The 19,634-nt window shown below is 55.5% G+C and overlaps 1 protein-coding gene across 4 annotated transcripts in view; it reads left to right on the forward strand.

Moving 5' to 3' along the window:
- Positions 1 to 19,634, forward strand: part of SBF1 (SET binding factor 1) — a 44,746-nt gene that overhangs the window by 17,623 nt on the left and 7,489 nt on the right. For 2 of the 4 annotated variants that reach the window (XM_036759491.1, XM_036759492.1), the window contains 27 exons: positions 77 to 154; positions 302 to 415; positions 494 to 622; positions 702 to 800; positions 893 to 1,100; positions 1,183 to 1,295; positions 1,382 to 1,531; positions 1,614 to 1,682; positions 1,963 to 2,127; positions 2,326 to 2,621; positions 2,709 to 2,881; positions 2,964 to 3,037; positions 3,132 to 3,327; positions 3,469 to 3,596; positions 6,552 to 6,730; positions 6,854 to 6,993; positions 7,247 to 7,454; positions 13,723 to 13,919; positions 14,257 to 14,397; positions 15,670 to 15,747; positions 16,124 to 16,311; positions 16,415 to 16,594; positions 17,803 to 17,904; positions 18,347 to 18,532; positions 18,644 to 18,770; positions 18,906 to 19,036; positions 19,118 to 19,348. In XM_036759491.1, coding sequence (XP_036615386.1) covers positions 77 to 154; positions 302 to 415; positions 494 to 622; positions 702 to 800; positions 893 to 1,100; positions 1,183 to 1,295; positions 1,382 to 1,531; positions 1,614 to 1,682; positions 1,963 to 2,127; positions 2,326 to 2,621; positions 2,709 to 2,881; positions 2,964 to 3,037; positions 3,132 to 3,327; positions 3,469 to 3,596; positions 6,552 to 6,730; positions 6,854 to 6,993; positions 7,247 to 7,454; positions 13,723 to 13,919; positions 14,257 to 14,397; positions 15,670 to 15,747; positions 16,124 to 16,311; positions 16,415 to 16,594; positions 17,803 to 17,904; positions 18,347 to 18,532; positions 18,644 to 18,770; positions 18,906 to 19,036; positions 19,118 to 19,348 — 4,080 coding nt within the window. The remainder of the gene's footprint in view (positions 1 to 76; positions 155 to 301; positions 416 to 493; positions 623 to 701; positions 801 to 892; positions 1,101 to 1,182; positions 1,296 to 1,381; positions 1,532 to 1,613; positions 1,683 to 1,962; positions 2,128 to 2,325; positions 2,622 to 2,708; positions 2,882 to 2,963; positions 3,038 to 3,131; positions 3,328 to 3,468; positions 3,597 to 6,551; positions 6,731 to 6,853; positions 6,994 to 7,246; positions 7,455 to 13,722; positions 13,920 to 14,256; positions 14,398 to 15,669; positions 15,748 to 16,123; positions 16,312 to 16,414; positions 16,595 to 17,802; positions 17,905 to 18,346; positions 18,533 to 18,643; positions 18,771 to 18,905; positions 19,037 to 19,117; positions 19,349 to 19,634) is intronic. The other 2 variants (XM_036759493.1, XM_036759494.1) reach the window with 1 other exon arrangement.

Genomic DNA, 19,634 nt, shown 5'->3' on the forward strand with positions numbered 1-19,634 from the left:
TTCATTGGAGGGGGAGGGTCCCTGCCTGTCCCTGGTCTGTCTGTCCAAGGGCCCAGCTGTCTGTCTGTCTCTGCAGGTCCTAGACCCTGAGCTAGAGCTCGCTGACCTGGCCTTTCCTCCCCCAGCCACTTCCACCTCTTCCTTAAAAATGCAGGTATTTTGGGGATGGGGTGGGAGCACGGGTGACTGAGCGCTGAGGTTGGGCCCCCCCAGGGTTCCTACCCTGTCAGGGATAGAAAGATGAAGGGAGGCCCCCCCCCCATGGGTGCCCTCACTAGACGCTCAGGCCCTGCTTCCCTAGGACAAGGAGCTCCGGGCTGTGTTCCTGCGTCTCTTTGCTCAGCTGCTCCAAGGCTATCGCTGGTGCCTGCACATCGTGCGCATTCATCCCGAGCCCGTGATCCGCTTCCACAAGGTGAGCCCCATGGCCCCACTGTCCAGGGACCCCCAGGGCCCAAGGCCAGGGCCCTAACCCCCCATCCCTGTCCTACAGGCCGCGTTCCTGGGCCAGCGAGGCCTGGTGGAGGATGACTTTCTGCTAAAGGTGCTGGAAGGCATGGCCTTCGCGGGTTTTGTGTCGGAGCGGGGCGTCCCCTATCGAACCACGGACCTGTTTGATGAGGTACGGGCCATTCCGGGGTGGTTGGGGCTGTCCCCTCGCCAGGGCCCCCCTTCTTCCCTGCTCTCCTCCCTCTCCTCAGCTGGTGGCCAACGAGGTGAAGCGGATGCGGGCCGATGAGAACCAGCCACACCGTGTCCTGCGCCACGTGAAGGAGCTCGCGGAGCAGTTGTACAAGAATGTAGGGGGCTGTGGAGGTGGGAGGGTGGGGGCCGGCCTGGCTTTGAGCTGCCGACCCCACCTGGGTGACCCGTGCCCCTGTGCCCCTGCCAGGAGAACCCGTATCCTGCCGTGACGATGCACAAGGTTCAGAGGCCAGGGGAGGGCAGCCACCTGCGGCGGGGGCCACCACGCCCCTTCCCACGCCTGGATGAGGGCACAGTGCAGTGGATAATCGACCAGGCCACCGCCAAGCTGCAGGGCGCACCCCCCGCCGTGCGGGCCGAAAAGAAGGCCACTGTGCCCTCGGGGCCCCCCATGGGTGAGCCCCCGTGCCGGGGTCTGGGGCGGTGGGGTGGGCTAGGCTGGGCAGGCAGGTGCCGCTGACACCGCTCACTCCCTAGCTGCCATCGTAGAGCGCAATGGTGCAGTCCATGCCAACAGCGCACGGCGGCTCGAAGTCGTCCGAAACTGCATTTCTTATGTCTTTGAAGGGAAAATGTTGGAGGCCAAGAAGGTGAGGGGGGCCTGGCTAAGGGGCGGTGGGGGGGCCAAGGGGAGGTGGGGGCAATGTGGCCAGGCCTCACTGCCCTGTGCCTCCAGCTGCTGCCCGCTGTGCTTCGGGCTCTGAAGGGCCGTGCTGCCCGCCGCTGCCTCACGCGGGAGCTCCATCTGCACGTCCAGCAGAACCGCGCTGTCCTGGACCACCAGCAGTTTGACTTTGTGGTGCGCATGATGAACTGCTGCCTACAGGTGAGGGCCACAGCCTGTGGACAGGGCTGACGGGGACCTGTCACCCTGCACCAGGAGTGACCACTGCCTGTCTGCTCCCCAGGATTGCACAGCGATGGACGAGCACGGCATCGCCGCAGCCCTGCTGCCCCTGGTCACCGCCTTCTGTCGAGTGAGTTACAGCCCCCCAGGGTCCTCTCGGGGCCAGCCACTGTGCCTGACCCCTCCCCAATCGCCCCCTGATATTCCCTCCATGGGAAGAAGGGCCAAGAGACAGATGTCCTTGGCAGAGAAAGCTCCCTATGTGAGCTGCCCATCACCCACCAGATGGTGTTGAGGGCATTGTTGGATCAGAGGCTTCTGGAGACCTGTCCCTTGTGCTGAACTCCCTCTGTTGCTCCCAGTTGTGAGGCTTCTTTGTGGTGACCCTTGCTTGGGCTTGGTCTCTCTAGAAACTGAGCCCTGGGGTGACACAGTTTGCGTATAGCTGTGTCCAGGAGCATGTGGTGTGGAGCACTCCTCAATTCTGGGAGGCCATGTTCTATGGGGACGTGCAGACGCATATCCGCGCCCTCTACCTGGAGCCTGCTGAGGAAGAGGATGGCCCTTCAGCTAAGGTGGGGACAAGGGAGGTGTGACCCTGCCCTGGGGGAACCCCATGGGAGTGGGGCCAGAAGAGACATGGCCCTACCAGCCTCTGGGGAGCCCCAAGTATATGTGGGGCTAGGGGAGATGTGGCCCTGATAGCCCTGGGGCAGGGCCAGAGACTGCTCTCCTTGGAGCTCTTGTCTGAGGGCTCCTGCTCCTGGTGGCAGGGGGAGGTAGGCCCTTCCGAGGTCGGAGCCCCGGAGGAAGAGGAAGAGGAGGAGGAGGAGAGGTCAGCTCTGGATGTGGCTTCGGAGCAGCGGCGTTTGTGGCCCACGCTGGGCCGGGACAAGCAGCAGGAGCTGGTGCAGAAGGAGGAGAGCACCGTGTTCAGCCAGGCCATCCACTACGCCAACCGCATGAGCTACCTCCTGCTGCCCCTAGACAGCAGCAAGAGCCGCCTGCTGCGTGAGCGGGCTGGCCTGGGCGACCTGGAGAGTGTGAGCAACAGCCTGGTCACCAACAGGTGTGCTTGTGGGCATGGGCAGGGCTGGGGGGGGGGGGTGGCAGGGTGGGAAGGGACCGCCATGCTCACCCCCTCCTCTGGACACAGTATGGCAGGCAGCATGGCTGAGAGTTACGATACAGAAAGCGGCTTCGAGGATGCTGAGACGTCGGATGTGGCAGGAGCCGTGGTGCGCTTTATCAACCGCTTTGTGGACAAGGTGTGCACCGAGAGTGGCGTCACCAGCGAGCACCTGAAGGGGCTGCACGTCATGGTGCCAGGTAGGGCACAGCTGGTGCTGGCGGATGGGTGGGAGGGCATCCCCGCACCTCTGGGGAGCTAAGAGGACCCTCCCTCCTCCAGACATTGTCCAGATGCACATTGAGACCCTGGAAGCTGTGCACCGTGAGAGCAAGAGGCTGCCTCCTATCCAGAAGGTGAGGCCTGGGCATGGGCTGGGGTGTGGGGAGGGTGGGTGGGGCCTGGTGCCAGGCCTTCCCCTGAGCCTTCCCCCAACTCTTGATCCCCCAGCCCAAGCTGCTCCGGCCCAGCCTGCTTCCGGGAGAGGAGTGTGTGCTGGAAGGCCTCCGAGTATACCTTCTGCCCGACGGCCGGGAGGAAGGCTCCGGGGGCAGCATTGGGGGGCCAGCCCTCTTGCCCGCCGAGGGCGCTGTCTTTCTTACCACCTACCGGGTCATCTTCACCGGGATGCCCACGGATCCTCTGGGTGAGGACCTGCCCAGGAGTCCTGGCGGCCCTTCCTATATACCCTCTGGGCCTGGCCATACCCCTGACAGACACCCCCTCTCGCTCTTCACCCTCCCCGACCCTTCTCTGTGACCCCTTGTGACTCTCCGTGTCCCCCCAGTGGGGGAACAGGTTGTCGTCCGGTCATTCCCAGTGGCCTCACTCACCAAGGAGAAGCGGATCGGCGGCCAGGCTTACATGGACCAGCTCCTGCAGGATGGGCTGCAGCTTCGCTCTTGTACATTCCAGGTCTGAGCAAGCAGATTCCTGTACCAGGGAGCTCCTGGGCCCCTTTGTCCCTGAGCGGAGGCCACCCAGAGGTTGCCTTGTAACGGCCTGCTCCTGTGGCGGGGGCGGAGGGGGGGGGTGGTATGCCTGGGGCAACTGAGGTTTAAAACAAAGGTCTGCAGTAAGCCAGAGGTCCCCTTCCCCAAAAAGAGGAGTGGGAACAGCAGTGCAGAGCCCAAGCTCCTGGGGACCTTGGCTGCCCCCTCCCCTCCTTTCTGTCCAGGGGTGGTGCTCACCTGTTCTGTTGGAACAGGCTGCTTTCCTTCTTTGCCCTCTTACTCACTTCTGTTGGCTACAGTTCAGCTGCTGAAGCCTTCCTCCTTCTCCCTCTCTCCCTCCCTCTCCTCCCCTCCCCCTCCTCCTCCCTCTCTGCCTTCCCATCCCCCTCCCCCTCCCTCTTTCCCTCCTCTTCTCTCTCCCCTCCCTCTTCCCCTTCCCTCCTTCTCCCCCTTCTCCTGACTTCTCCTCCTCCCCTCTCTTTCCCCCACCCCTTTGTGCTTGTGCAAACGTCCCATGCCACCTCTGCATACAAATTTCCCACCCTCATTTTTAGGGGACTGTGGCGTGCAGTGTTTGTATTCATCCTTAGTTCTCTGCATGCCCTTTTCTGCACAGCCTGACTTGGGCACCTCAGTGGGCACCAGCGCTGGTGTCCTTCCACAGCTCGCCTCCTTGTCTCAGTTTCTGGTGCTTTTGAAAGCATCCCTTCCCTTACTCAGAAGCCACTCAGTCCATCCTCCACCCCATGGTAGGAGTCCCCCATAGACATCCCTGAGAAGTGGCCCCTGGGATGTAGAACTCACTGCCTTGATAATAGACCACTTGGTTAGCAGATTCTCCTGAAACTGAGCTGAAATTGCCCAGGCCCCTCTTCCCCCTGGGCCTCACTCTAGCCTTTGGAGCTCCCACGTTTGTCCTTTCTTCCACCAGACTGACACTGGGCTTCTGGAAGGTGTTTTCCCATGAAATACTCCCTGTTCCTTCAGCCATTCTTCTGTGGAAATTCCCCACTTGTCAGACAGTGAGACCCCAAGTAGGGCAAGATTCCAGCTGTGGTCTGAATCGGGCTCAGGAATGAGTGGGCAGATAGATGCCCTGACCCCCATCCTAGGTTTGGTGTTTCTGTGGGGCAGTGCTTAGCACAGGGTCTGGCATATAGTAGGTGCTTAATAAATGCTTATTGGCCTGATGGCTGGAGGGAGTGCTCTTGAATGAAGGTCATACCATCATCTTTTACAATTGCTTGTTTAGATGCAAGTGCACATTGGTCCTACTAAATTCTCCCTTCTTTGTTTTGGCCTGCCCCAACCTGTCATGCCCTTTGTGACTGAGCTCTTTTCTAGAGCAGCTTTGACGTTCATTTCTGGCCACATTTTGGGCATCAGGCACCATCACACAATGTGGTGTGTGCTGGTGATACAAAGACCAAAGCAAAAAAGTCCACCCCCCCCCAAAAAAAGAACCTAAAATCTATTGGGAGAGACACCATGGAGCCACTCTGAAAAGGGTAGAGGGGCATTGGGGGGAGCAGGAAGGGCTTGGTGTAGAAGGGAGTGCTGGGAGGAAGAAGAGGGGGAGGTAACACATCCTGCTGGGCATAGGGGCCCTGAGAAGAGAGATGGATAGTCTGACTGACTTCCCACAAAGTATGGGAAGGGGAGGGACGTATAATGAAGCCTCATTGTACACCGAGTTGGGCTTTAAAGCAAACAGGAATTTATCATATGTAGTAGTAGAGATCCACTATAGTTTCTTGCGTAAGGGAACAACATGAATTGGTGTTGGTTGGGCACTTTAGCAACGGATGGACCACGGTGGGAAAAGACCAGTTGGGAGGCCATGGCAGCAGTCAGGGCAGGCGAAAAGAGATGAGGCCCCAAACCAAGATGGCAGCCATGGGAGTCATCAAGAGAAGGGGTTGGATATGGTGCCAGATCGGATCTGTGAGGTGATGGCCGTCAGGGAGGTGAGAAGGATATTGAGGTTCTGTTTGCAGGGGATAGAAAAGGTAGGGCCCTCTGAACCAGACGAGAGTTGGGGGACAGAATCATCAATCCTGTTCTGAATATGTTGAGTGTGAGATATCTCTAGGACATACTGCAGAAGGCAAACAGTAAGTACTGTGAGGATGGAGCAGACAGATGAGCCACGGGGGGAGGCTAGGAGCTGCCCAGGTCAGAGCCTGTGTGTGATGGGGAGGAGGAAGAGCCGGAGGCAGGATGGGCAGACAGCCTGGGGGACGCCAGGATGGAGCGCGGGGAGGCCGCTGCATCCAGCCACTCTGAAAAGGCAACTTCATTTGAGGGAGGACATTGGATACCAGATGACAGGAGGGGAAATGGAGGCAGGGAGTGCCAGCATTCAGCAGATGCTAGATGATGCCAAGGACATGTGAGGAACAGTTTGTCTTCTTGGTCGGTTTAAAATGCTTTTACTGCTGTCTCTTGTTCGCGGCATTATCTGGATTTCCAAATCAAAGGAAAGAAAAGTGGTTTACCCCAAACCTGCAGCTCCTTGGGGGAGGTGGCCACGCAGCAGCTTCAGGTTCTGCCTCTGTGCCCCCTGGTGCCTGCCACATCTATGCTTCCTCATCCTACTGGGGCCTTGGGTGGCCAGCAGAGCTTTCCCCAGGTTCGCCATCTTGTTTCAGAGCTTCTTGGTTCTGCTTCCCCAGTTCCTCATTGTCGCTTCTGTTTTCCTTTGGTTATCTTAGCAAAAGAGATCCTGCAAAACCTTCCTTCTAGTAAGTGAGTCTAGCCCCAGGGAAAGATGTTTTTGGTTGAGAGTTTGAGAAGGGTGCTGGGGTGTCCATAGTGGCTGGGGTTTGCCCTGGTTGTGCCCAGGAACTCTGGGCTCGGCTTTGCACTCAGACCATGCCCCTGACTTCTGACTCCCCTGAGTGTCCTCCCACCACAGCTGCTGAAGATGGCATTTGATGAGGAGGTGGGCTCAGAAAGCGCCGAGGTCTTCCGAAAACACCTACACAAGCTGCGCTACCCGCCAGATGTCAAGGGGACATTTGCCTTCACTGCTGGCTCCATTCATACAGCTGGCCGACAACCCCGCACAGCCAAGGAGAAGAGCCCCTCCCTAAGGTACCCCCAGTCCCTCACCTTCAACAAGAGGCAGCACGTGTGTGTGTGTGTGTGTGTGTGTGTGTGTGTCTAGCCTACGCCTCCTGACATCTGAGACCTACCTTCTCCTCTTCCTCCACCTAGGACCCTGTCACGGAACCTAGTGAAGAACGCCAAGAAGACGATTGGCCGTCAGTATGTCACTCGGAAAAAGTACAATCCTCCCAGCTGGGAGCAGCGGGGTCAGCCTGTGCCCCCTGAGGACCAAGAGGATGAGATCTCAGGTCTGGCAGGAGGGAGGGAGGGAGGGAGAGAGGGAGAGAGACTTGGGGCCCTTGGGCTGGTAGGAGAGGGGAGTGGGGAAGGGCCACCTCCTCCGGGTCCTACCTCTGGGCTGCCCTGGGTTTGGAAGCAGAGGACCCAGCTGAGGCCTGGCTCTCCCATTTTGGATCCTGGCCACATCACTTCATTCTGTAGGCCTCCATTCCCTCCTCAGTGACCTTCCCGAGGTCTGTGACTCTGCTTTCTGCTCCACAGTGTCTGAGGAACCAGAGCCTAGCACGCTGACACCTGCCTCAGCGCTGAAGCCCTCAGATAGGTTGACTATGAATAGTCTCGTGGAAAGAGCCTGCTGCCGAGACTACCAGCGCCTGGGCCTGGGCACCCTGAGCAGCAGCCTGAGCCGTGCCAAGTCCGAGCCCTTCAGGGTCACGCCTGTCAACCGGATGTATGCCATCTGCCGCAGGTGAGCTCACCTGCCAGGTGCCTGGGTCAGTCTTAGTCATGTGAAGGGCGGAGGGCCTGAGACAGAGTAACCAAGAGTTCCAGGAGCTATCTGGGCCACCTTCCTCCTCAGATATATGAAAAAATAAAGGCGTAGTGCCAGGGTTACACGGAGGGAGCCACAGAATCAGCTCCCCTGGCCCTAAGTAGAGCCATTTCTTGCCTCCTCTTGCTGGGAAAACCCTCTAGGGAATGTCAGAGTGGGCCAGGGTAAAGGCTCCCCGGGTTTGAACCTGGCTAGTCACAGGTTGGGCTGAGAAGGAGACAGATTTGTAAGAGTTCATAAAGGCAAAGTGGTCAGAATTTGGCCGTTAACTGGCCATGGTAGAGGAGGGGGTGGAGGAAGAGATCTGTCAGTGAAGATGAGACTGGTGGAGGAGCAGGTTGAGGGAGCCCAGAGCTCAGGGCAAAGGTTAGGGGTGGAGAGAGACTGCAGAGAGGCATTGACCTAAAAAGGGGTCCAGAAATCATGGGATGAGATCCCTCAAGGAGAGGGAAGCAGCCCAGGTCAGAGTCTGGGGGCAGCAGGAGGAGGAAGAGACAGAAACAAATTCGAAGGGTGAGTGATTCAGTCAGAGAGGGAGCTGTAGGGCCTCTGCTGCTCTCTGGGGAATGGCTGGACACAAGGTGAATCAGTAGAGAGCTTTTGGGGCTGTGGCCCAGTAGGGAGAGGCCTGGAAAAAGCCAGGGGGCTTAGCAGTTTGGAGGCCATGCTGGCAAAGATTGGACTTGGAGAGTGGAGGCATGGGCAGCCAACTCTTGGGGTACTAATGAAGAAGTGGGAGGAGGGAGAGAGGGACAGCTGTTGGGGGAAGGATGGAGCTGGAGGGGGCATTTGGCCTCCACTGCTGGGGCTGGTATGTACCAGAGTCAGAAAGAGAGGAGGCCCTGGGGTCCCAGCCCTGCTGGGACTTCTTTGCTTATGAGCCCTGTGGCTCCCGGGGCCCCAGACATGAACTGGAGATTGCCATAATCTGGGTTCTGCTCTCCTCATGTCCCACGGAGACCATGCAGAAAGAATCCAAAAACTGGTCCCCGTCCCATTGGGTGTCGGGCAGATGCACGGATACAGTCCCCACTTTCTGTAGTCATGTCAGCTTCGGGAGGTTGGCTTATCTCCTGGCAGAGACACAGCTGTAGGGCAGTGGCTGAGGGGTGGCCGGGCAGGTGCTGCTGCTTTATCCCATGCCCACCTGGTCTCTGCCTTGGCAAAGCTTTCCATGCCCCCCTAGTTTGAAGGTTAGGGGTGTTCAGTGTGACATCCCCCAGTTCGTGTGGGCCTGTGTCCTGTCCACTGATGGTGGCCGTGGCTCACTCTGAGCTGGGGGATTTGGGGTTGTGTTTGTAGTCTCAAGAGGCTTGTGGTGCTACAATGGATAGGGAGCAAGGCCTCGGACACTTTCTGGCTGCAGGATCTTTCACCTTTCTGCCTCAGTTTCTTCAACTGTAAAATGGGCTTCATAATAACACCTATCTCCCAGAGATACTATCCCCCAGAGATAATATCTATAAAGCAATTAGCACAAAGGTTCTTTTTTAAAAAAATTGTTCATAGTATTTCACTTTTTAACCCAATTACACGTCAAGACAATTTTTAGCATTCATCTTTACAAGATTTTGAGTTTGAAATTTTTCTCCCTCCCTCCTCTCCCTGCTTCCTAAAATGGTAGGTAATTTAATATGGGTTTACATGTGCATCACGTAAAACCCATTTCCATATTAGTCACAGTTGTGAAAGAAGCAGATCAGAAGGAAAAAACCCACGAAAAGAATTAAAGTAAGTGAAGAAAGCGCGCTTTGATCTGCATTCAGAGTCTGTCCGTTCTTTGTTGGGATGTGGATAGCACTTGCTAGTCACGCGTCCTGTGTGCTTGTCTTGAATCATTGCATTGCAAAGTCATTCATAGTCGATCATCACACAGTGTTGGTGATACTGTGCACAGTGTTTTCCTGGTTCTGCTCATTTAACTTTGCATCCGTTTGTGCAAGTCTTTCCAGGTCTTTCTGAAATCTGCCTATTTACCATTTCTTATTGCACAGTAGTATTCCATTACATTCATATACCACAGCTTGTTCAGCCGTTCCCTAATTGATGTGTATCCCCTTAATTTCCAAAATTTTACCACCATGAAAAGGGCTGCTATAAATATTTTTGCACATGTAGGTCCTTTCCCCTTTTTTATCCTCTCTTTGGGATACAGATCTAGTAGTGATATTGCTGGATCAAAGGGTATGCAGTTTGGTTGCCCTTTGGGCACAGTTCCAGATTGCTCTCCAGAATGGTTGGATCAGTTCACAACTTCACCATCAATGCATTAGTGTTCCAGTTTTCCCACGTCTTCTCCAACGTTTATCATTTTCCTTTTTTGCCATATTAACCAGTCTTAAAGGTGTGAGGTGGGACCTCAGGGAACCTGCAGCCTGGAGCTGCTTGTAGCCTTCTAGGTCCTTGGGTGTGTCCTTTTGACTGAGTCCAAGTTTTACAGAACAAATCCTTTTATGAAGGGGATTTGTTCTAAGTTTGGATTCAGTCAAAGGGCTGCACTTGAGGACCTAGAGGGCCACATGTGGCCTCGAGGCTGCAGGTTCCCCACCCCTGCTCTAATCAAAAGTGATTTAGAGCACTTCTTCATATACCTTTAGATAGCTTTGATTTCATCATCTGAACATTGCCTGTTCAGATCCTTTGACCATTTATCAATTGGGGAGTGGCCTGTATTATTAATTTGACTCAGTTCTCTATGTATTTAAAAATGAGGCCTTTATCAGAGACACTTTCTGTAAAGATTGTTCCCCAGCTTTGTTTTCCTTCTAATCTTGGTTGCATTGGTTTTGTTTGTGCAAAAGCTTTTTTAATGTAATAAAATCCAGATTACCTATTTTTCATTTTGTAATACTTTCTATCTGCTGCTTGGTCATGAACCTGTAACTCACTAAACTTCTTCAAGAATTTGGATGCTGTACCACTTGATGCCTGTGTGTTTAGTATTGATAATACCACGTTGTCTGTATTACCTTTTAGTAAGATGTAGTTTCCTGCTTTGTCTTTTTTAAGTCTATTTTTGCTTTTCCTTTGTCTGAGATCAAGATTGCTACTCCTGCTTTTTTTTTTTTTTTTACTTCAGCTGAAGCATAGTAGATTCTGCTCCAGCCCTTTACCTTTACTCTGTGTGACTCTCTCTGCTTCAAGTATGTTTCTTGTCAACAACATATTGTAGGATTCTGGTTTTTGATCCACTCTGCTCCCTGCTTCCATTTTATGGGAGAGTTCATCCCATTCACATTCACAGTTATGATTACTAACTGTGCATTTCCCCCCATCCTATTTTTCCTCCTATTTGTCTTCTCTCTCCTTTCACCCTTTCCCTCCTCGACAGTGCTTTTGCTTCTGTCTACTGCCTTTCCTGGTCTTCCTTCTCTTCTGTCAGTCTCCCTTACTCCCTTTACTTAATCTCCTCCCTTCCTGCTTTCCTGTGAGATAAGATAGTTTTCAATATTCAACTGATTGTGTATGTTATTTGCTCTTTGAGCTAGTACTGATGAGAGTAAGGTTCAAGTGATTCCCATCACCCACCCTCCCATCTTTCCTTCCTCTATAATAGGTTTTTGTGCCTCTTCATGTGAAATAATTTACCCCATCTCCCTCCCTTCTGCACCCAGTGTCCTCCTCTTTCTCATCCCTGAATTATTTTTTGTGTTATTTCCTCAGATTCACCTCATCCCTGTACCCTGTCCAGATATATTCCTTCTACTTTGTAGTATTAGTGGTACAATTTGTAAGAAGTATGAGTATCCTCTTCCCATATAGGAATGTAAATAGTTCAACTTCATTGAATCCCTTATGTTTTCTTTTTCCTTTTTCTTATTTTAGGCTTCTCTTAGGTTGTGATATTGGAGATAAAATTTTTTATTCAGTTCTGGTCTTCTCTTTATGAAAGCTTGAAATCCTTCTATTTCATTGAATGACTATGTTTTTCCCTCAAATTATTATGCTTAATTTCACTGGGTAGGTGATTCTTGGTTGTAGTCCTAGTTTCTTTGCCTTCTGGAAGATCATGTTCCATGACCTCCGGTCCTTTAATGTTGCAGCTGCTAAGTCCTGTGTAATCCTGATTGTGGCTCCTGATATTTGAGTTGTTTCTTTCTGATCACTTGGAGTATTTTTTTTCCTTGCTCTGATAGTTATGTAATTTGGCTATAATGTTTCTTGGGTTTTTATTTTGGGATATCTTTCCTGAGGTGATCGGTGAAGTCTTTCAATGCCCTCTTTTGCCCTCTGGTTTCAGGATGTCAGGGAAGTTTTCCTTGATAATTTCTTGAAAGATGCTGTCCAGGTCCTCCTTTTGAAAAGATTATGGCTTTCAGGTAGTCCAGTGATTCTGACATTGTCTCTCCTGGATCTGTTTACCAGGTCTGTTGTTTTTCCAGTGAGGTATTTTATATCTTCTTCTATTTTTTCATTCTTTTGAATTTGTTTGATTCATGTCTCAGAGTCATTAGCTTCCACTTACCCAAGTCTAACTTTTAAGGAGTTGTTCTCTTCAGTGGGTTTTTGCATCTCCTTTTCCATTTGGCCAATTCTACTGTTTAAGCAGTTTTCTTTTTCCAGGCTGTTGACTCTTTTTTCATAATTCTCATGCATCACTCTCATTTCTTTTCCCAGTTTTTCTTCTCCCTCTCTCATATGATTTTAAAGCTTCTTTTTGAGTTCTTCCATGAGTTCTTTCTGATCCTGAGACCACTCTTTGTTTTTCTTTGGGGTTTTGCCTATAGGTGTTTTGACTTTATTGTCCTCTTCTGAGTTTTGTCTCGATCTTCCGTTACCAACCGTAATAGCTTTCTAAGGTCAGATTCTTTTTTTGTTGTTGGTGGTTTGGGTTTGGTTTTTTTTGGTTCATGTTTTTTGGCCTTTTTTCTTTCTTTTAAATTTGAGTCTGCTGCTTAGGTGGAAGGGGCACTGTCTCAGGGTTCTTGTGCCAGAGCTGCAGTGACAGCATCCTGAGACCCATAGGGGACCCCCATGTCTAATGCTGCGCTGAAGGGGTGGGGTGGCAGGTGGCTGGTCCTGCTGGGGTCCATAGGGGTCTGGCAGCTTACCTGGTGCTGAGCTGGGGCCTTAGTGCTGGTGTCTGGCACGTGCTGAGGCCAGTGGGGTGTTTCTGTGTTTCCCTGGTGCTACACTGAAGCACATGGTGGTCTGGCCACTGGCAGCTATCTGTTTGCCCAGGGCTTTGTTGAAGCACATGGCAGTTCTTGGAGTTGGAGTCTGCCCATTTTCCCTGGCAGTGATCTGGGGGTCCTGATATTGGCTCTGGGGCTCGGGATCTCCTGCTGGCTTGGTGGAATGCTTCCTGTTCTGGAATGTGTTCTCTTTTCACCTGAGTGAGACAGACCTTTCTTGGGCTAAAAGATTGTTTCCCTGCCCCCCCCCCCCCCTTTTTGCTGCTTCTCCAGGATTTGCTATTTTATGGTTGTTTGGGGGCAAATATGTAAGAGTTGTGGCAATTTACTGCTTACTCTGCCATTTTGGCTCCTGCCACAAAAGTTCCCTCCTTCCCATGTCTTTTTGGGGTTGGTAGAAATGTGTAGAGGGTCTTATCAATATGGCTGCCACAGGCAGGAATCACAGAGAAGGTAGAGGGTGGGATTCAGGAGGGTCAGAACAAGGGGCCAGGGACTCAGCATGAGAAGAAAGTGTGCCACTGGGGTATCTAGGTCACATTTCCAGACTGGGAAGAGAGGGAAGAAGATCTGGAATAAGGCTGATGGCCTGGGAAAACAGGGTGAGTCTGGGGCCCAGCCATCCCTCTGAGGCCATGTGGAAGCTCAGGACCAGAATGCTATGGTACCTTTTCATGGGAAAAACATCTGGAGGAGTGCACAGAAGCCAGTGTACTCATGGCTGCCTCATGGTGGGGACAAGGGCAGCGAGTGCCCTTTTGCTTTTGGCCAGACCCCTGCTGGGCCTGGGGGATACCTTTTAGGCAAGGACATGGAGAAGCTGGTGCACACCCAGAGAAGAGAGTGGAAGGGTGGTGGGAGGAGAAGACAAGCATTGGGGGGCTGCAGGAGCAGAAGTGGGGAAATGTGGGAGAGATGCAGATTTTCACTGGTGGAAGGGAAACTGCACTGACCGTGAGAGTCATCCCTAAGTGAAGTCAGGGGGATCCTTGAGCACAGGCAGCTACAGGGCCCCTATCTCTGAGCCACTGCCTCTTCTTGGCCTCCAGCTACCCAGGGCTGCTGATCGTACCTCAGAGCGTCCAGGACAACACCCTGCAGCGCATCTCTCGCTGTTACCGGCAGAACCGCTTCCCTGTTGTGTGCTGGCGGAGCAGCCGTTCGAAGGCGGTCCTGCTACGGTCAGGGGGGCTACATGGCAAAGGAGTCGTGGGCCTCTTCAAGGCTCAGAACGCACCATCCCCAGGTGACAGTCTGTCCAGCCCAGGCCCCAGCACGGGGCTCTTCTTGGCCTCCGTTATCCCCATCCTCATCCCCTCTTCCTCCCCCCATGGCTCCCTCACTGGGGCTTTCACACTTTTGAGACCATGAGCCAACCAGCCCACCCTCCTCTGTCAGAAGGCGGAGCCTGAGCAGACCCCCTCACATGGGACCACCTTGGGGCTGGGGGGATCCCACCTGCCAAGGGAGACAGTGTCTGAGCGTGGTCCCCATGGTAGGGACCTCGGGGCTGGGCCTGTCAGCACATATGCATGTCTGTGCGACCGTTCCTCAGACTCAGCTGTCTGCTCTCCCCGTTCCAGGTCAGTCCCAGGCTGACTCCAGTAGCCTGGAACAGGAGAAGTACCTCCAGGCAGTGGTGAGTTCCATGCCCCGCCATGCTGACGCTGCTTCTGGGCGCAACACCCTCAGCGGCTTCTCGTCTATGCACATGGCGAGTCACGGTGAGTGCCCAGGGGAGCCTCAGGCCATCCCTCCCACCACGCCCCCTGCACCTGGCACACAGTAGGCGCTTGGTCCCAGGTGGGCCGGGATGTGTGCCAGGTGCAGGGCCTGAGGCACAGGTCGGGGAGAACTCGGTGCCTGCTGTGGGCACTTGGGCTGACTGTTGTATGCTGCCCAGCTCTCCCAGACCGGCCCTGAATGAGACTTAGGGGCACAATCTGCTGAGGGCAGCGGCCATTCCCCGTTTGTCTCGTATCCTCAGCGTGCTGCAGGTGCTTAATAAGTGTTGGTGAAGATCTCTAGGTTTGTGTTTTAGCCCAGTGGTTAGCTCCCAGGGTGCAAGGTCACAGGTCATTTGTCACAATTGCTTTTGCTTGGTTTAACCCCTGGGGGGACAGGGAGATGTGTTAGAAGAGGCTCCATCCTTGAAGAGAGAAGGCAGGGAAGGGCAGAAGAGGCCTCCTGGACAAGAGGCCATTCGAGGCAGTGCCCAGGAGGCGTCAAGGTCAGAGGATCCTGGGCCTGGGAGCAACTGCAGCTTGTCCATCCAGGTTGTCTGAAGTGTAGACCACATAGCAGGGGATATGTTCACAGTGGTTCTGAGTGGGGCTGAGGGCCAGGGACTCTGCAGGAGGCCCTGGAGAGTCAGCAAGGCCTTGGAGCAGAGGGCCACCTCCGGCGGCAGGCAGCATGGCGTTGTGGACAGGAGTGGCGGAAGGATCTGGGGGCCAGGCCATTGGGCTGGTTCTCCCCCTCCCCCTTCTCTACTCAGATCTTCTTCTGACTCCTCCTCCTCTCTCCGCCAAGCCTCTCCTGAAACCCTCCTGGGCCTCATTTGTACGGCCAGTTGAATTTGGAGTGGAGATAGCCCTCCCTCCCTGTCCCCAGCACCCCCAGGGGCTTCAGTACCCTTGCCCTGCTCCCCCCCAACCTGCTGCCTGTCAGACCTGACCTTGGGGCGGTCTCTTTAGTTCAACAAAGATTGAGCTTTAGTCTGAGAGCTTAGTAGGAAGGCGGCCCCTGTCCTCAGAAGAGTAGTTGAGGCGTGCCCCCAAATCCAGGGCCTTTGTCGTGTCTGGAGAAGTGTGGCCTTGTGTAGGCACTCAGGACAGTGTGGGGCTCTTCAGGGTTTGGTGCAAAAGTGAGAGGAGGCCCCCGGACATGCTGTGCAGTCTGAGGAGGAGAGCAGGGGCCACCCTGGTCTCTGGCTAGTCAGGACTTTGTCCCAGGGCTGGGGCCTGAGTCTTCTCTTTGTGCTGTGCCCCCCTCAGCACCCAGTCCCAGAGCCAGGGTCACTACTCTGTCCAACCCCACGACAGCATCAGTCACCAGACGGACCGCTCCCCGAGGTACTGTAAGCCCTGGGCACTAACTCTGCCTCTGTCCCCCTCACTGCCCCAGGCCATTAACTCCCTCCCTCTCTCCACCCCTCGCTGAGCACTGGTGGCTGGCCAGCACTCTCTCACACGCGCCAGCCAGCAGACACTCGCTTCTCTGCCCTCAGCACTGATTCGGAGGTGCCCTCCGCCCTTCCAGCCCTGGCACTAACTCTGAGCCTTGTGGGTCCCCACCCCGAGCACTCACCACGTAGTTGTAGTTGGAATGGCCCTTCCCAAGGGAGACTAGGGGGCTCCAGGCTCTGCTCTTGGTTGCCCCCATTTCTAAGGTAAGTAGTGGATGCCCCCAGCCCCATTGGCCCACTCACCCTTAGTACTCTCCCCACAGGAAAATGGGGCAGTATTCGGGCCGGTGGCCGCAGCAGCGGATCCAGCCTGGGTGTGGATGTGGGCTCCAGGTTAGCAGGAAAGGACCTGCTGGGGCCCCCCCAGCCCAATGGGGCTCCCTCAGAACCAGGCTTCCTACGTCCCCAGCGTGCGGCCCTCTACATCATTGGCGACAAGGCCCAGCTCAAGGTGACCTGGGGGTCAGGGTGGGTGGGGCTGACAGAGGCTACACTGCCTGACCCTCGGCCATCACCAGCTCGTCCGCTCATGTTCCCTCCTTTCTCCATCCCAGGGTGTGAGGCCAGACCCCCTCCAGCAGTGGGAGCTGGTGCCCATCGAGGTGTTTGAAGTGAGGCAGGTCAAAGCTAGCTTCAAGAAGCTTCTGAAGGCGTGTGTCCCTGGCTGCCCCGCAGGGGAGCAGAACCCGACCTCCTACCTGCGTTCACTGGAGGAGTCTGAGTGGCTGAGCCAGGTCTGCACTGCAGGGGCCTCTTCCCCACCCCCACCCCCATCTCTCCCACACTGTAGACATGCTAACTTGCACCTGAAGTGAGCTTCTGGCTTGGACATTGTGCCATGGGGAGCTGCCCAAGAAGAACCCCTGAGCCTTGAAGGACGGCGCTCTTTGGTTAGGTGTGGAGGGTCAGGTTCAGGCAGGAGACAGTGAGCAGGTCATGGAGGGCCCCTGGAGTGGTGGGCCTTTGTCAGAGGAATACAGGAATTGGTGACTGCTGGCCTCTGTGGGAAGGGTGCCAAGAGGGGGGTGGAGGAGGGAGGGGGACAGTCCTTTAGGTCACTGGGCAGTCACAGGCTGGAGATGTGGAGGGTCTCCTTCCAGATCCTTCCGTCTGACAGGTTGCAGTTTCCCCGTAGCCTGGGGAGGGGCAAGGAGACAGGACCCCACAGGTTTGGGGTTGGGCCTTAGGCAGCCATCTGGCCTGGGCCTCAGTCTCCTCAGAAACAAGGGCTGACTTGGGGCAGCTTAGCAGGAAATAACATTTGTAGTGGAAAGAGCTCTGGGCTCAGATGTGCCCTCTCACTGCCCAGGTGTGAAATGATGGAATGAGGCGCTCCCTCCCACTTGAGAGCTGCAATCTTTGGCTAAATTTTGAGAAACACTTCTCAGCTCTGGTGTCCTGTGATTTGGCGGGGGGGTGGTGCGTGGGGTAAGACCCCAGAGCTCCTTGCCAGGGCTGTGCCCGTGAGTGAAATCGGACAGTCAGGAAGGGGTGCCAGTCTAGGAAGCAGAGGGAAACCCTGGGCTAGATCAGAGGCCTGTGTCTCCACAGGGGACACAGCTTTCTGAGGGGGAGAGTGGGGAGGGAGGGAAAGAGACAGAAAGGCAGGAAGCCTGGCATCTTGGAGGGGGAGAGGTCAGAGGCATCAAGTCCAGTGCATGCCTGCCTAGAATCCCTCACCAATATCCACCATAAGTGCCCTGCCCACACCTGCCATGCCACCTGGGGACAGCGGTGACTGTGAGACCTCCCCCATGAGAGCCAGGGCCAGTGTCTGAGGGGAGCAGGAAGGCTGGGCTTCACCTTGAGGGAATGGCTGAGACTCGCAACTGGCACTGTCAGAGAGAGGCTTGAGGACAGTCTGGGCACAGACACACCTGGGGCCACACCTCTGCCTAGGGGGACAGCATCATCAGGCCACATCTCTGCCCACCTCCTCTAGATCCACAAGCTTCTTCAGGTATCCGTGCTGGTGGTCGAGCTGCTGGACTCAGGGTCCTCTGTCCTTGTGAGCCTGGAAGATGGGTGGGACATTACCACACAGGTAAAGAGCGTGTGCGTGTGGACACACGTGTGCTCTTTGGGTGGGGGCTGGCAAGGAAATGATTCAGTGCAGTTTGGACTGATCAGGCACCTGGCCTGGACTGAGTCCCTGGAAAACTGAGGCAGAGATGATGCATGCCCAGGGAAGGGTCAGGGGATCCCCCCGGAGGAAGACTTGGGAAAATTGGGCACAGCCTCCACGACGCCCAGTGGAGAGGGGCAGGGGCAATGGAAAGGTGCAGCCCTGTGCTGTGGTGAGGCCACCGGGACACAGGAAGCCCTGGTCAGGAGCACAGGTGGCCTGGGTGCAGCCCTGCCCCCCTAAACTGAGGGGACTGGCCTCTGGTGCCTCCGAGACCAGGGCTCCCTAGGGAAGCGTGTGCACACACGTGTGCATGTATGTGTGTGTGAGCCCTGACACACTGATACGGGACGGGGGGTAGGTGGTATCCTTAGTGCAGCTGCTCTCGGACCCTTACTACCGCACTCTGGAGGGATTCCGGCTCCTGGTGGAGAAGGAGTGGCTGTCTTTCGGACATCGCTTCACGCACCGGGGGGCCCACACGCTGGCGGGACAGAGCAGTGGCTTCGCCCCCATCTTCCTACAGTTTTTAGACTGTGTGCACCAGGTAGGGTGACCTATGGAGACAAGAGCAAGGAGGCTGGACCAGACCTGTCTAGTGGGGCTGTGGGGGGTGGGGTGACCCCGCCTATGACCCCTCCTCTGCCCTGCCCACCAGGTGCACTTGCAGTTCCCCATGGAGTTTGAGTTCAGCCAGTTCTACCTCAAGTTCCTCAGCTACCACCATGTGTCTCACCGCTTCCGCACCTTCCTCTTGGACTCGGACTACGAGCGCATCGAGCTGGGTGCGGGGGGGGTGGCTACAGAGGGATGGGGGGTGGGGGGGCATGCTGTGGGGGGGGCAGAGCCAGGGTGGGGGCAGAGCCAGGGCGGGGGCCACATGGGGGGGGCTGAGCTCCCTCCTCCTCTGCTTCCTCTAGGCCTGCTGTATGAGGAGAAGGGCGAGAGGAAGAGCCAGCAGGCGTGCAAATCTGTGTGGGAGTATGTAGAGAGGCTGAGCAAGAAGACGCCTGTGTTCTACAACTACATGTATGCCCCCGAAGACACAGAGGTGAGGGGTCGAGGGGCTTGAGCAGGCGGCCAAGGGCCAGGGACCCAGACTGGGACAACGGCCCCTCCTCCTTCTCCTCAGGTGCTGCGTCCCTACAGCAACGTGTCCAACCTGAAAGTGTGGGATTTCTATACCCGGGAGACGCTGGCCGAGGGGCCCCCCTATGACTGGGAGCTAGCCCAGGGTCCCCCCGAGCCCTTGGAGGAGGAGCGGCCCGATGGCAGCGCGCCCCAGAGCAGGCGTCGGGTCATCTGGCCGTGCTACGACAGCCGCTTGAGGGCCCAACCTGATGCTATATCACGCCTGCTGGAGGTGAGCTCTGAGCGCCAGCCCCCCCAAGGCCTTCCCCATAGCCCTCCTGTCTGTGCTGCTCAGGCTACCTGCGGTCAGCCAGCGGTCAGGGGGAGTGCTCTGGGCCTGTGCTGTGAAGGGTGGGTAGGAATCCTGCAGGGACTACCAGTGAGGGGAATACTTAAGGGCTGGGTGACAGTGGAAGGGGGGGATGGCATCACATCATGGAGGGGCTTGGGGTCCAGGAAAAAGGCCCGGAGGACGTAGCCATTAGATGCCAGGGTGTCTCCAAAGAGTCATGAGTCTG

This window comes from Trichosurus vulpecula, chromosome 5 (assembly GCF_011100635.1).
Source record: "Trichosurus vulpecula isolate mTriVul1 chromosome 5, mTriVul1.pri, whole genome shotgun sequence".
Classification (NCBI taxonomy): Eukaryota; Metazoa; Chordata; class Mammalia; order Diprotodontia; family Phalangeridae; genus Trichosurus; species Trichosurus vulpecula.